We start from the raw sequence: 15872 nt of genomic DNA on the forward strand, positions 1-15872 counted from the left end.
CAGACGCATAACGTTCCACTTGAGCCCATGACCCTGAGCTGCCAACCCCAGAGACCGGGAGCGCGGCCTGAAGCCTGGGTTTTGCCTTATGGAAGAGATGCTCTGGACCCCTGGGGTATTTAGGAGCTCACAAAACTGAGGAATAGCCAGGAGGCGTGCGGTTGGGGGGCGTCCTCAGCAAACTAAGACCTCACTGGTCTCACTGTGTATATCTGACTTGAATCCCGGTTCCCTCCTAGGGCCTGGGGTGGGGTGAGAAGGGCAGGGCCTGGAGACCCTCAGCACTCCCTCAGATGCCCACTGTTTTGTCTTGCCACCCCCATCCCTGTAGCAGGGCCAGCGTAATCCTATTTTCTCTCCTTGGTCCCCTAGCACCTTGTCTTTCAGCCTGGTATGCCCACCCCCTTCCCTCTCTACCACCCCATCCTCTGCCAGATCCCAGCCTCAGTGCCCTCTGCCCTCCAGTGGACTCTGCTGTCTGCTGAGCTGGACCATATTCCTACAGTCCCTCTGGGTCCACATGGTCTGAAATAGTGTTCCCGTCATCCTCTGGTCCAGGGGTCCCCAACCCCCAGGCCTGTTAGGAGCCAGGCCGCAGAGCAGGAGGTGAGTGGCAAGCGAGCGAAGCTTCATCTGCCGCTCCCCATCGCTCGCATTACCGCCTGGACCATCCCCACCACCCCCTCGCCCCCGATCCGTGGAAAAATTGTCTTCCAGGAAACCGGTCCCTGGCGCCAAAAGCGTTGGGGACCGCTGCTCTGGTCCACCCCGCCAACTCCTCTCCTTCCTTCAATAAGGCCTTCTTGGTCCCTAACGGGATGACTCTCCTTCCCTTGGGCCCCAGTCCCACGTTGCATCTGCTACGGCCCCTCCACTGTTAACTGTTTTCTGCAGATGTGTTTCCTCTTCCTTCTAGATGGCAGGTCCTTGAGGCAGGGTCTTGGCCAAGTCAGCTTTGCATCCTCATGGCACCGGGCAGGTGGGGTGCGTGGGGCTGGCCCCTGCAGGTGCTCACACGCCTGGTCTACTTTGACTCTCGGGCTGTCCCACCTGGATTATTGCATGGCAGCCAAGCAGGATGCGGGCCAGCTCCTTGACTGATGTCCCCTCCCTGTGCCTTCCTTTGGGTCATTTCCCTTCTGGGGAACCTCCCAGAGTGAGGCTGCTGAAGAAAATGGGGCAGGAATCCTGCTCTTTAGAAATGTTTTTGGGGGGATGGGTAGAGAAGGAGAGGGAGGAGTTTACAAGAGACCTTCCTGTGCCCGGGACCCGTTGGATCATCTTCAGGAGTTGGAACAGGCCTCCAAAGCGATTTCTGAGACTACCTTTGAGAGCCTGATAAAAGTTCCACTCTCGGGAAAAAAATGTGTCTACCTACAGCCAAGATTCTGCTCACTGCTTCCCAGAGCTCCAGACCCCCTGCCCCCGATCCATCTTGGGATATCCTCAGGCTCTGTGGGCCCCAGGTTAAACTGCCTGGTCTGGTCCATCCCTCTCTTTATAGATGGGAACTTTGAGCCTCAGAAATCACAAAGATTCCCCAAGGTCACAGAGCCGACTGGTGGCCACTCCTGGTCCAGAATTGGTCTGTGACTCCTGGTCCCGAGACCCTCCCACGTAGCCGTGCAGCTTCTGCAGGGGCAGAGTGGGATGGGGGTGACATGGAGACGACTCCATGGTTCCTCTGCCTTCTCCCAGGTTACCCCTCGGACCTGCTCCCACTGCAGCGGCCAGTGGCGATGGGAGGCTCCCTTAGCAAAGATGGAGAGCTGGGTCCTCCAGCTGCCGGGGAATGGGGAGAGGCTGCCTTCTGGACAAGCTCCGAGGGGCTGAGTTGGGGAAGTTTGGGTTGCTGTGCCCTTCAGTGCCGCCTGGCAGGAAGCAGGCAGGGGTAACGGATGCCCTTGGACAGCTGGGAGGAAGCGGCAGGGAAATGGTGGCGGGGGGGAAGGGGGGCAGGAAGCAGGCTCCCTGCCACATCCTGTCATCCTATCTGGAGGCCACCTCTGCTTCTGGTGCCTGGTGCTGGGGGGGCGGGACGATTCTGGGGAGGTGGGGGGGGGCAGGAGCTTCTCATTACCCAAGTTAACCAAGAAGGAGGGGCTGGGGACGGGGGAGGGAACAACGGCAAAATGCCTTTAGGATGTAATTTGCAATAACCAGATTACAAATTTGGCTGAGTCCTTCCTGACCCCAGACAGGGCATAAATGAATCATTGTGGTACCTGGGAATTGCCAGCTTCCTGCGAGCATCAGTATTCCTGGACACGTGTCTTTTGAATGGCATAGTGTTAAGTCAAACATGAACTCAAATCTCAGCCTCACCACTAATTAGCTGGATAATGGGACAAACTCCTGAGTCTCTCTGAGGCTGTGGTTCTGGAGGAGAAGTTGGCGGTCACAGAGCCTGCTGGAAGGCGGCTCCCATGCTCTCCCGTCCTTGGTTAACTCCCCAGAACATTCCTGAGCTGGTGGGGTCTCTGTCCCTCCAAGCATGAGACTGGCGTCCCTCCCAGATTGTATTTGTATTTCTTGTTAGAACGAGCGACCATAACTTGGTTAAGATGCTGGCAAGCCTCCCTTCCCGGCAGGCTGGCAGCATTCCCATCTTGGACATGTCTGTCCACTGGCTCAGGAAGGCTCAGGGTGTGGGCATTCCCGCTGGGGTCTCCTCCTCCAGCTGCAGCTGCTTCCTCGGGGTTCTGACCAGACCTCTCTCCCCAGGGTCATTTTTTCCCCACCCTTGTGGGATCTGCAAACCATGTCCCCAATTGCTGACTGTCCTCGATACAGTAATACAACCTGAAACCAATGACTGGCTGATCTCCAAGCTCCCCGTTATTTTCCCAGCAGGAGGGGTACTTACTTATTTCTGTTTTCGGTGCCCATCTTTTCCTCTCTTTCTTCTCTCCCTGTTGGTGGCTCTGGCTCTAGCACTTTTCTGCCAGCCGGAGTGGGACCTCTAGTCTTTTCTGAAGACCTTCCCTTTCCAGTTAGTCTGCATTCATTCATTCAGTTATCAAACATGTACTCTGCCCCTACTTTGTGCCACGTCCTGGTGAGTGAAAACAGGCATCCACCTGCCTTTGTGGAGCTGACATTCTCCTGGGGGAGATCCAGCTGGCCTGGATAATCTCACAGTGAATAGAATCACAGAGATAAGTGCCAGGAGGAAAAGGCTGGGGGAACTAAGAAACTGTACTCAGTGTGAACAGGATGGAGTGTGAGGCTTCAGAAAGGCTTCCCTGAGGAAGTGATGTATGAACCCCGATCAGGAGTGAGCCAGGAGGCGCCTGGGAAGGGAGGGATGGTGGGTGAAGAGGAGGATAGTCTGGTGGGGGGTTTTGTGCAAAGACCATTTCCCGAGACCAACGGCTCTCAACCTCGGTGCTCACTTGTGAGAGCTTTGAAAAGCACGGATGCCTGTGTTCCATTCTCAGCAGTCCTGATGGAATTGGTCTGGAATGTGGCCTGGGCATCAGGGCCTTTACAAGTCAAGGTGAGAACTACTACCCTAGTAGGCCTCCCACCTTTCAGGGAGTGAATTTCCTGATCATATCTTTTCCGGACACTTTTTTCAGCATCAGGTAAGAACAAATAGGCTGAGCATTTTCAAACGTTCCATTTCTTCCAGAAGAAATCAAAGAAACCCACATTCAGAAATCCCTTTGTTAAATTCCTATACATAAGAACAAAATAAAATGAGTAAAAAAATAATGAAAGTTATCAGCCATCAATGCACTCATCAGGAAGAAGTCCCCATTGATAATGGTCTAAACATAAATAGGGATTGTTTCCCTCCTACAACAAAGAAGTCCAGAGGTGGACAGAGGCTGGCTTTGGTTCAGCCTCTAGGTCTCACTCTCAGGGCCCCAGGCCCCATGAGGCCCTGGTCTTCCCTGCGATCTGGCTTCTCTTCTCACACTTGTTACTTCATTGTTGCAGCACAGCTGCTGCAGCACCAGACATCTTGTCTGTCTTCCAGACAGGAAGAAGGAGGAAGCTGTGTCTCCCTCCAGCTATGCTTCTCCCTTATCAGGATAGACTTCCCCAGACACTCACCCTTCTCCCACCACGGATCTTACATTGGCTGACACTGTGGCACATGGTCACCTCCAGGAGCAAGGGGGTCTGGGAAGTAGAATGCCCATCTGTCTGGTCTCTAAAGTATAGAGAGAGGGAAGGGAGGAAGAGGGTTGGGAAAGGTGCTGCCACACCCAGTGTGGTTAAGGGACCCACACCTTGGACCAGAAATGTCTCTCTGGACCTCTCCTCCAGGCCTCCCTGAAACACTGTGGAGTTCAAACTTCTTTCTGTCGTGAAGATTGCTGACACCTCCCTGGGCTGTTTGGTTTCCTCTTCCTTTGCTAGTAACAGCAGTCTGTTGCTTCCTAGGACACCTTGTAATGGGACCCAAAGGGGAAAGAGGATTTCCCGGGCCTCCAGGAAGATGTCTTTGTGGCCCTCCCATGAATGTGAATAACCCTTCCTACGGGGAGTCTGCATATGGGCCCAGTTCCCCACGAGTTCCTGTGGTAAGGCTCTTCTGGGCGGAATCTGGGGTGGTCATCCCTCAGGACTCTTCACATGACTGATGCTCCCCGGGCTTTGTAAAAGCCTTTTAGTAAAACTTATTTCCTCCGTTATACTGGGCACAAGCTCGTTATAGGAAATTGGAAAATAAGGGAAAATCAAAAGAAGAAAACCAAGGTTGCGGGTCTATTTTGGAGTATTTTCTTTGTCTTTTTTTTTTTTTTGGCTGTGCCGTACGTCTTGCAGGATCTTAGTTCCCTGACCAGGGATTGAACCCAGGCCTTGGCAGTGAGAGCGCGGAGTCCTAACCACCGGACTGCCAGGGAATTCCCTTCTTTGTCTTTTTTAAGAAAAAAAAAAAATTCTAGAAAATTCAAATAAATACAAAAGCAGAACAAATAGTGTAAGGAACCTCTTTGTACTCTTTACCCAAGTTCAACAATTATCAACTCCCGGCTAATCTTGTTTCCTTTTTACGCTTACGACAGCCTACCTACCTTAGATTATTTTAAAGTAAACCTGGACATCAATTCATAATTTGAATGGGTACGTAATACTCTGTCCATCATGTGGCTGTGCTGTGCTTTATTTAACCAGAGCCCAATTGTCAGATATGTATCAGGTGCTCCCAAGCTTTTCCCTGATATAAATAACACTGTAATGAATACTTCGAGTATAGGATTTTTGTTAAGAATCATTTCCAGATGTTGAATTACTTGATTAGATGACATCACCTTTTTATTTATGTCTTTGTAACATTTTTTTAAAAACATTTATTTATTTATTTATTTGGCCGTATCGAGTCTTAGTTGCGGCACGTGGGATCTTCGTTGCGGCACACGGGATCTTCGTTGCGGCGCGCAGGCTTACTTGCCCCACGGCATGTGGGATCCTAGTTCCCCAAACAGGGATCAAACCTGCGTCCCCTGCATTGGAAGGCGGATTCTTAACCACTGGACCACCAGGGAAGTCCCCAAATCTTTGTAACATTTTAAATGTTATAAATTTTAAACCATGGTAGATATTTTTATTTCAAACTCAGACATTAGGAACTGGATTGGGACGATGTGGGAATCAAGACATTGGTCCCCACTTCAGGAGGGATGCAGGAGTGTAAAAGCAAACCCCCCTTCTCACTGATCACCAGCCCAAGGTCAGGGACTGTTTCCTCCTCTGGCTCTTCCCCCGCCCTCCGTAGAAGTGTTTCCTGGAATCCTCACCAATGTTTCCTCTGGCAGATATTTGTGGTCAACAACCAGGAAGAGCTTGAGAGATTGAACACCCAAAATGCCATTGCCTTCCGCAGAGACCAGAGGTCTCTGTACTTCAAGGACAGCCTTGGCTGGCTCCCCATCCAGGTACTGGGCACTCAGCACACACCCCATCAGCAGAGGGACGCATCTCCAAAGGAAGGAGAGGCCTGGCGCAGAGCTTTCCATGGAAGTCTGAGCGCCCTCCCTCAGCCCGCCTCTGAGAGTTGTCCATGCCCCGGCTCCCCACATGGAGCTCTGCTCTGGGCCAAGGCTCCAGACAGGCTCCCAGCCCCGCACAGCCTTCCTGCCAACCACAGAGCTCTGGCTACAGGGGAGGAGTGCCCTTCCCCCACTGCCCTGCCCCCGCCCAGAGCCTCTGTCCCCTGTGCCCGGCTACCTGTCCCACTGTACCAGTAACCGTGCTGTGTTTCTCTGGCCAGCTGACGCCTTTCTACCCTGTGGACTACCCTGTAGACCACCGCAGCTCCTGCGGGGACGGGGTCCTGCAGCCGGGGGAGGAGTGTGATGACGGGAACGGCGATGTGGGTGACGACTGCATCCGTGAGTGGCCCCAGCTTGAATCGCCGCCGCGTGGGGTCAGGCCAAGCCCCGGACACCAGCTGTGCTGGTTTGGGACAGTTCTAGAGCCAGAGCTGGGCTGCTGGGGGGACGACCCTCCCCACTCAGGCCAAACGTGAGCCCTCCCACCGTCCAAGCATGGCGATGGGGTTGCTGTCAAGGATCTTGGCCCCAGAGAAGCCACCGGGCCCTCCCTTTCTTTTGAATCCTACTTCTTGGCGAAACCCACGTTCTAATCCAAATTCTTATCAAAAGATAAAGGTGATGCAGGACTGAGAGGCAGACGGGAGAAGGCAAGAATCTGAATCAGGACTCACTTTTAGCAGACAGAGTCCTCATAGCAGAGCTCTGTTTTGGGGGATCGGGCGGCTGGGCTACCTTCAGACTTATGGATGCTACCGGGACAGGCAGGCAGCATAGGGCTGAAGCGTTGCTTTTCTTTCTTCTTTTTTTTAAAAAAATCAAGTGACAAAAGCAGGAGGTGAGGTGGAAAGCATGAGCTTTAGATTCAGATAGAGTTCGGACGCAGGCTCTGGAAGCCACTGAGTCACCCTCAGGCTCAGAGAGGAGGCCACACGGTGAGTGGGGTGATGGAGGGCCTCACTTTCCCCAACTGAAAAATGGGTACGACCGCACGGAACGCTCAAGCCTTTAGATTCTGTGAGATTCTGCGAGCTGACGTGCGCATCGGTTGTCTGGGTGCCGTGAGGGCTCGACATCCCTTCACTGCATTATTTTTAAAGTCCTGCTGTGAGAAGCCGGGGCTGGGGACGTGTAGGTGCAAAGGCGGGTTCCTCGCCAGCAAGGAGCTCAGAGGAGGATGAGAGCGCGCAGGGGCAGGCGCAGGATGAAGCGACTGGTTCTCTCCGCGTAGCTGCACTTCCCGCGACAGTTCCTGGGCGGTGATTCCTAGGATGCTGGCTCTGCCTGGAGTCCCCCTGCCCCTCGTGGAGGTGACACAGCAGGAAGGAACTAATAGGGTCTCAAAGCCCTGTAAAAATGAGGGTGGGTTCGTACTCCTGGCCCCTCCCCTCGTGTGAGAGCAGAGACCCCGTGGAAGACGGTCTGGTTCCCGAGGGACGCAGGAAGCTCCCTGCAGACAGACAAGTGCCACCAAGGCTGTGACGTGCCCGGTGCTCCCCGTCTCCCTACCCTTACCTCGCGGGAACCCACGGTGGTCCTGCGACGGAAACTGTCCTCCCGTGGCATTGGGGTCTGAAGCTTTGTGGACATCCCTGCAGGAGGGTTCAGGCTCTGTGGGGTGGGGGGGGCTCCTTCAGGCCACATGGTCCCGTCAGGCTGTCCCCCACCCCCCTCTCAGGGCTTCACCTCCTGTGTCCCCTCAGGCTGTCGCCGGGCCTACTGTGGAGATGGTCACCGGCACAGGGGCGTGGAGGACTGTGACGGCTTTGACTTCGGCCACCTGACCTGCGAGACCTATCTCCCCGGGTAAGGACCACCTCGCGGGCTGAGACCACACCCCGGCCTCCCTCCCTCCTGCCTATTCCTCTTTCCTTCACAAATATTCCTGAATGCCTCCTGTGTTCCTGGGGCTTTCTGGACTCTGAGGTATGGTGACACAGAACACATGCATGGTCCCTGCTCTCGTGGGGGGACAGTGCTAAACACAGAAACCCACACACCACTCAGAGCAGTCGCCCGCCCCCAGCTCCGCCTGGGCCCCGGGCTGCAGCTCATTGTGGCCCCTGGATGAGCAGCTCCATCCCCCGTTGCTCCCGTGACCACACTGGTCTCCTGGGAGTGGGCCTGCCCCGGAGGGGGGCCAGTGGAGGGGGGAGGTATCTGGGCATTTCAGAGAATCTAAGCATCTGTAACCTGAATTCTCTGGAACCACCGGGCAGGCCTGTGGGTACACATGAGATCCCACCAGCCTTAGTATCTAACTTTGGTGGCTCCAAGCTCCTCCCAGAAAACCCCAGGAATGTAGTCTTCCCTTCAAGCACCCCCTGCAGTTGTTTCTGAGACCCCTCAGTGGGTGTTCATGTGGCTCAGTATCCTGAGTGTCCTGGCCTCCACGAGGACATCTCCCAAGCCCGCTGAGGGCCTCTGCCCTGTGAGGCACGATCCCATGCCCAGAATGGGGTCTCCTGGGCTCCGTTCCCCCAGTCCTCACAGGACCAGAGTTGCATAGCTTGTAGGGAAGGTAGGGAGGCCGCTCCTCTCCCAGTCCACATCCTGCTTCTCCCTTGGCCCCAGAGTGGATCCCTGGTTCCTCAGGAGTCCATCTGTCCAGCCGTTCCCTCCGCCCCACTCCTCTGTAGGCTTGGACCCAGGCCCTCGGCAGGGCTGGGGGACAGACACAAGGCCTGTCTCTCTCCTCCAAGGGGGTCTCCTCAATGTCCACCCCCAAACGCAGAGCAACAAATCAAACCAGGCTGGGGGAGCTCAAACCCCAAACTCCAAGCACTGTAGGCTGGGCCAGGACCCCACTGCATCTGTGTGTCTGTGTGCACTGCCCCTCCCTGAAGTAGAGAGGCTCCTGCCAGGCCCCAGCCGAAGGGTTGGCGGAAGGAGACCACTGGGTGTAGACAATCGGACCTGGGCTACAGGGACACGTGGAGCCCAGGGTTTACCCCCTGCTCTCTGTGCTTACTCTCTTAATCCCGAGAAGCCTCAGGGGATGCTTGCGAATGTGGGCGTGGTGTATCAATACAACACAGTCTCGGAATTAGCGCTTGGGCTGACAGATGTGTAGCCTGTGCTCTCCAATATGGTAGCCCTCGGCCACATGTAGCTATTTAAATAAAGTTAAATATCCGACTCTTCATTCACACTAACCTTATTTCAAGAGTTCAATAGCCACATATGGCCAGTCGCTGCCACAGAAATAGTGCAGTGTGGTCTACTGGACAGCGCTGGAGAAAGGGCCAATTCTCTCTGAGGGGCTGCGTGCAGAACCAGGCTACCTACCAACCCCTTTCCCCCAGATCCCTCAGATGGACTCAAGGGGAGAAGCCCCAGAGGCCTGGACTCAGCTGCCCCAAGCCCCTCACCTTGGAGCCCCTCACCCTTAGGAGGGCAGCAGTAGGTCGGCTCTCGGATAAGGTTTGACCAGAGTCCCGAGAGGCGGCCTTTGAGAACGTGGCTGTGTCCTTGGGGCTCCTGCCCACTGCCCCGTGTCTGCCCCCTCAGGTCGTACGGAGACCTGCGGTGCACCCCATACTGCTACATCGACTCCACGCCCTGTCGCTACTTCACCTGAGGGCCGCCGGGAGGAGGCGGCTGCACCCACGGAACTGGCAGCAGCTTCTCCACCCTTGGCAGACTGACCTCGCCCCATCCTGGTCCGGTTTCCACCACCTTCATGCAACAGAAACAAGGACAAACTCTTGCTGCTAAGATGTGCTTTTAACGCAGTCCGACTGGAAGAACCTAGGACCACTGCATCCTGTCTTAACCCCGAGTACCGGGCCTCCTCCACACGCCCATCGCGACCCTCCGGCCAGACCGCCGGCCTGAGGGGCCCTCCCCTCCGAATATCGTGGACTTGGCTTTGCACTGTTAGGCACACAGACTGTTGGAGTTTGCTCCCGTCCGCTGGGGGCATCTGGGGCGTAGGCCTCTTGGCTCCTCTGACCTCTGGAAATGCGGGCATTCTCACCCGGCAGCTGGCCAGGGCTCCCCGAGCCTGGGAACCACAGAGCAGGGAAGTGGGCCTGTTCTTTGGGGGTGGCCCCCAGATCTGGGCCCAACTAGGGACCCACCCCCGCCCCGCAGCTGGCCACAGCCCAGCGCTGCCTCATGTGGATGCGGCTTCCCTAGGCAGAGCCCCAACTGTGAATAAGTACTGAGACCGCCGCCAAATCCTGGGGTGCTGGGGTGCTTGCCGTGTAGACGAAAGCAGAGCAGTGGCCTTCTTTTCAACGTTTCCCGAAGGGGCTGCTCTTGGGGCTTCCCCATCCCCAGCACCATCCTGACCTCCTGGCTCTGCGCACTTGGACCTCCGTCCTGTGAATGTCTCTCGTGTCCATTTCTCCTTCAGGACATTCGCTAGCAGGCCGGCCACTGGTGTTTCCTGAGTCCTTAGGAAACTGCCGCCTGGTTTCCCGTCTGGGCCCGATTGAGTACATGCTCCGGGCAGAGACGGCATCTGTCCTGGGCGCCAGCTCCTGGCTGCCTGCTGACTCCCGTGAGCCCTGTGACCTCCCTCCCTGTCTTCGTGGTGCATAGTCTTGTCCTCGTGTGCGTGCGCCCGAGCCCCCGTTTCTACAGGATCGTTAGCCCTGCGTGTCTGTGAGCTGCCTTTCATCACCATATTTCCTGAGTGAGGCTTAGCTTTGTTTGGGAAAGACGTCTTCCCCACGGCAGACCTCGGGTGGGATTTGCCCATTTGCTACCAGATGGAGGGACACTCCCGGGCCTGTGTACAAGGCCTGCGTCTTGGGCACTTGGCATTGTGCTGGTGGCCTGTTGTGGGCGAATCAGCCCTGGGGTGGGTGGACACATGGGTCAGTCTGGTTCCCTCCGCCTCTACTGCAAGTCCTGGGCTGACGTTCCATGGCCCACGTCTGTCCCATGTGAAGCCACCACCTTCATCCTGGCATCTCCGGATGGGAAATCAAGAAATAAAGGCAGCGTTCCTCCCTACTGTGGCTCTCTCTTCCCCGGGGGTTTGGGGCTGGTGTCCCAGAACTGCTGGATGGGATAAGGGCTCTGAAATCCAGTCTGCTTCCAGACTCAACAGAGGGTTCTAGAATGGGAAGTAGTCCTGCTCCCTCAGGGACGAGGGAGGAAACTGAGGTCCAAGGTCACCAAGCCGGGTCTTGCTCACCCCCAGCCTTGCTTTATGATCTTGCATAGGAAAGAATGGAGATCTAGTACTGCCCTTGGACCTGGCCAGGAGTGGCCCAGTCCTGGGTCCCACTCCTTGGAGGGCACTACTCTGGCCTTCCTCTGGCCACGACCCTCCCCACGGGGCCACGGTGACACTTGCACACCCCATGTTGCAGGTCCCATGAAACCCTAACTCTCCACCTGAGTGGTCCTGAGCCTGCTTCCGGGGCCGCACAGCCCTCTCTCCACGCCTGTCCTCCTGACTGTGGCTCGCACACACCTGTAAGCGTGAGGGGTGGCCCAGGGACAAGCTGTTTGCAGGGGTGGTAGATGGAGCTTGGAGATACAGGCCGCACATCCCGGCGTGAGATGGGCCAGGGGCAGGGAGGCCCGCTCTCCTGGTGCTGCCACAGAAAACTTTGAGGAACCTAAAAATTCCAGTCTTCATGAAAGTGTAAGCAGAACCTATTTAATGCGTAACAGTTTGTCAGTTTGATCCTAATGTAAATACTCAGACATTTCGCGTGGGAGCCAGCATCTGTGCTCTTGTCCCTGGACCCCGCAGTATTAGAGGGGGGCCCGCCTCCAGCTATTTCTAGGGAGTGTTCTGAAAGGCTCAGGAAATGAAAGGATTCAAGGTCACATGTGTTGAGAATATATATAGTAAGTCATTCTCCCCCTTCAGCATGCTGAAATGAAAAGATGAAAGATCGGGGAAGGTGGGCCCGTGCCTCCCCTGAAACGTTAACTCCCCGGCGTAGGGAGCAGCTTTGCCAGGAGCACGGGCACCTGTCAGGAGGCCAGGCAGCCGCAGAAACACCTCCTGGGATCATCTGCTGGTGGGAGCCCCCTTACCTGTTCATACTTGGTTCGTCACTTCCCACAGCCTCAGTTTCCTCACCTGAGAGACTTGAGACAGAGGCTGAATTTTCTTCCAACTCTAACCGCTGGTGAGTGTGGATTCTGCCCTCCAGCTGTGACAGGGTATGTCCTTGGAGGGGTGATGGATTCCTTTGGCTACTCTCAAGCTGTCACATGGCATGGCTGAGAATATGACAGGGCCTTCAGATATTGTCACCAAAGGAGGCAGTGTCAGTCCAGATGCTTTTGTTGGCAAGTAGCAGAAAATCCAACTTAAATATGATATAAACCATAGGGTAGAACTTATTGGCTCATATAACTCATAAGTTCCAGGAGTGGAGTGGCGATCAGGCAAGGTTCAATCAAGGCTTCCACTCCATTTCTCCGCTTGATTTAGCCTCTCAGCTATTTGCATCTCTCCTGTTAATTCAGTCCTTAGGGTGGTCACAAGCTGACTACTACAGTTTCAGGCTTACATCTGGACCTTGTAACGTCCACAGGAAGAGAGAACATCTATTCCAGTGGCTCTCAAGAAGTTTTTTTTCCCCCCAGGGGTCCCCAGCAAATCTTGCCTTGAGCCTTGTTGGCCTGTTTTGGGTCACATGCCCATTCTTGAACCAGTTCCTGTTGTCAGAACGCTGCCTGCTGATCAGATCACAGCTGGGTTCCTGAACCCAGGGTGGCAGAGGTTTTAAGATTACCCTTAGCCCACCCCCTGGTGATTCGCCAGAAGCATATAGGCTGTGTGGGGAAGGGGTGGCTGCTGGACCGGATATTGGGGAGCAGGAATGGGGCAAATGTGACAAACTTGTAAGCAAAGTAAGGTCTCTGAAGGGATCTTGGTAACTAAGATACAGGAACCAGTGCCTGGGAAGACAGTAGGACAAAGTTTCTGAGCGTCTTGGGGCAGACACATGGGTCCATCCATCACCCTAATAGGTAGGGGTGTGGAGGGCACATATGGGTCAGATTGCTTAAGACTCTCCAAACCTCATTATAATCAATGGACCAGCTTACACCCCAGTGACTGCTTTACTTGGGTTGTCTGCCCCAGCCCTCCCCTGTAGTGGAGTGAACCAATTTAAATTTTCAACGAAACGCAGATCTTCCATTTGTGTGGTAGCAATGGGCTCACACACAGCTCCAGGGCCCTGGCGATGCACCAAGGAGATTACTACACTAGAGCAGCCTAGTAACCACCATGGGCACAGAGGCTCCAGGGTGTGGGCTGGTCCCCCACCCGCATATTCATTCTTAACCATTCTGGGAGGGGTGCAAACCACACAAGAGTGATGAGTTAAGGATTCCCCATCCCACCTCATCCAACCCGCCCGCCCAAGAAACAGAGGAAGAGGACTCACACTGCCTGTATCAGAGGGGCTTTCTCTCTTGTGGCTTACTTGAGTGCCTTTCAGCCCCAGGCAGCGGACTTTTAGACAAGTCTCCGAGAAACCTCAGCAAAGAAAGGAAGCAGCTATTTCCCCTGTCCTCTCTTCCCCCTGCCCCACTCCCTTCACAGGAAGGTAAAGGGGCCCACGTCACAGTGAACTTCTGCCCCCAGTAACTTCTTCAAAGGCAACGATGAATTTTGTCTTTGATATTCCAACCCATACACAGAACCACACTCCATGGGTGCCCCACCCCAAGTCACCCTCATCCAACACCGACCTCGATGGGAAGTTCAAGGCAGTCATCGTGGTCATGGGTCATCACTTGAGGCTCACCAAGGGTGTTGTGTCCTGGAGCAGTGGTTCTCAAGCTTTAGGGTTCATCAGAATGACCCGAAGGGCTTGTCATTTTGACTCAGCAGGTCTGGGGTGGGGTCTGAAAATCTGGGTTTCTAACAAGGCCCCAGGGGATACCAGGGACCTAAGAGCCTGCTCTGGGGAGACGTCTCACCTGAGAACAACTGCAGAAGACTAGGCAAAGAACACAGGGAAGACAGTTGGGGACTTCGGGTGGGTGGCTTTTTTATACTTGTCATTAAAGCCGGGGGGAGGTCTGTGTCCCTTCCTCTTGAACCTAGGTGAGCTTTTGACCAACAGAACACTGCGGTGGTGATGCCGTGTGCCTTCTGGGCTAGGTCATAAAAGGCCACGCAGCTTTTCAGAACACCTGTCCTAGGCGGAGGCAGCCAGCGCATAAGCTGGCCTCCCTGAGATGGCCTTGCTACAGAGGCCACGTATGGCCCCAAACGAGCCTTCCAGCCACCCACCATGCGCCAAACATGTGAGGGAGGCCAGCTTGGACTCGCCACGCCTGCCCATCTGCCAACTGAGTGACCTCAGTTGAAGCCACAAGAAGCAGAATTGCCCAGCCAAGCTCTGTCCTAATTCTTAACCGAAAGATTCCATCAGATCAAATGGTGGTTGTTTCAAGCCACTAAGTTTTGGGGCAGCTTGTCGTTTAGCAATAGGTAACCAGAGTGGTGCTTTGGGTTGGAAAGGGTAGGTTAGCAAACTACACGCAGTGAACAGAGTGAAGTGCCCACCTAGAGGAGCCACTGGCTTGGGCTTGGCGCCCTCTGCAGGAACCACGAACACAAAGCTGTCTTTCTTACCTCTTCTGGACTTTTATCCCTCTGGCCAGGAGAAAAGCCAGAGCCCTGAGGGTCCTTAGTGATCATGCAGCCCAGGGTTCTCAACCAAGGTGGAGAGACATGGGGTCCATGGAGGCAGCAGACTGATTGCAGTAACTGCTCCAATTCCCACACCTCCCGGGATCCAATGAACTTTGCCACGCCTCACATCGATTGCTGGAGTGTATCCGCCCACCCGCCCCTCGATTCTGAACTTGGCCCTGTGACTCGCTTTGGCCAATGAGATGTCAGCAATTGTAACAGGGGCAGTCGCCTCTCATCTAGCTCCTCTGCCTCTGTTGTGACAACATGCCCAGGCCAGGCTGCTGAGGATGAGAGACGTGGAGTCGACCTGAGCTGCCCTAGCTGTGAGGGCTGAGGCCATCCTAAACCAGCTAAACCTGTCAAATCCCAGGCACAGGAAGGAGCCCAGTCAAGACCAGAACTGTCCAGCCACGTCCAGCCTAAATTGCGGAATAAACGCTTATTATGTTAAGCTTCGAGCTTTGGGATGGTTTGTTACACACTCTTGTGGTGGCAATAGTTACCTGAGGATCAATAGTCCCTTAGGTGATGGACATGCACCACCGCTTCCCCACTGAGAGTCCTGGCTCAAGTCTCCCATTCCCACAGGAAGACATGGGAGCCGGGTGTAGGATAAGCAGCAGAGGATTCCTGGCCTAGTTCTCTGAACGCGTAATTGTCTTCAATCCAAATCTACTGAGCACCCAATAGGTCAAAGACGCCACAGAGAGTTTAAAAGGAACACGGTCACTTCCCACCTAGGGATTTACAGCTATCAGGGCGCCAGGACCACAAGATAGGTGTGGGCATCGCTGCATCCAAGGTGCGGAGGGCAAGCAGGAGGCAGGACCAATTCCAGACTGTGAGCGTCGACTGGGGGTCAGAGGTGTACACGTGTCCTTCTGTGCAGCGTGGCATTCCAGGCGGAAGGACTCTAGCGAGCTAAAATGACTAGCATACATGTCTAGGGACTCAGTTTAACCCCTGCACGGTTCCCAGACCCAAAGCTAAAAGCCTGCCTTTCCAGACCCAGTAAAATGGCCTCAGATGCCATGTGGCTTGCTAAAGCCACCCTTTAGTTTTGAAGTTCACACCTTTTAAAACTGAAGTGTACATCCTAACGATCATAAACACCAAATTAAAAGGGAATCAATTTAGATAATTAGGCTTAAGCACAAAGTATTCTTAAAAGAACCCTTCATTTTTCACTGATTCCTAGATTGATTTCTAGTAAGAAAATAAAACCCACC

The 15872-nt window shown here is 54.6% G+C and overlaps 1 protein-coding gene across 3 annotated transcripts in view; it reads left to right on the forward strand.

Moving 5' to 3' along the window:
* The window catches only part of COLQ (collagen like tail subunit of asymmetric acetylcholinesterase), a 69201-nt gene extending 59613 nt beyond the window's left edge, over positions 1-9588 (forward strand). For all 3 annotated transcript variants that reach the window (XM_068545881.1, XM_068545883.1, XM_068545882.1), the window contains 5 exons: positions 4396-4535; positions 5772-5891; positions 6227-6347; positions 7712-7814; positions 9519-9588. In XM_068545881.1, coding sequence (XP_068401982.1) covers positions 4396-4535; positions 5772-5891; positions 6227-6347; positions 7712-7814; positions 9519-9588 — 554 coding nt within the window. The remainder of the gene's footprint in view (positions 1-4395; positions 4536-5771; positions 5892-6226; positions 6348-7711; positions 7815-9518) is intronic.
* Positions 9589-15872: the final 6284 nt, after the last annotated feature.

Source organism: Eschrichtius robustus, chromosome 6, assembly GCF_028021215.1.
Source record: "Eschrichtius robustus isolate mEscRob2 chromosome 6, mEscRob2.pri, whole genome shotgun sequence".
Taxonomy (NCBI): Eukaryota; Metazoa; Chordata; class Mammalia; order Artiodactyla; family Eschrichtiidae; genus Eschrichtius; species Eschrichtius robustus.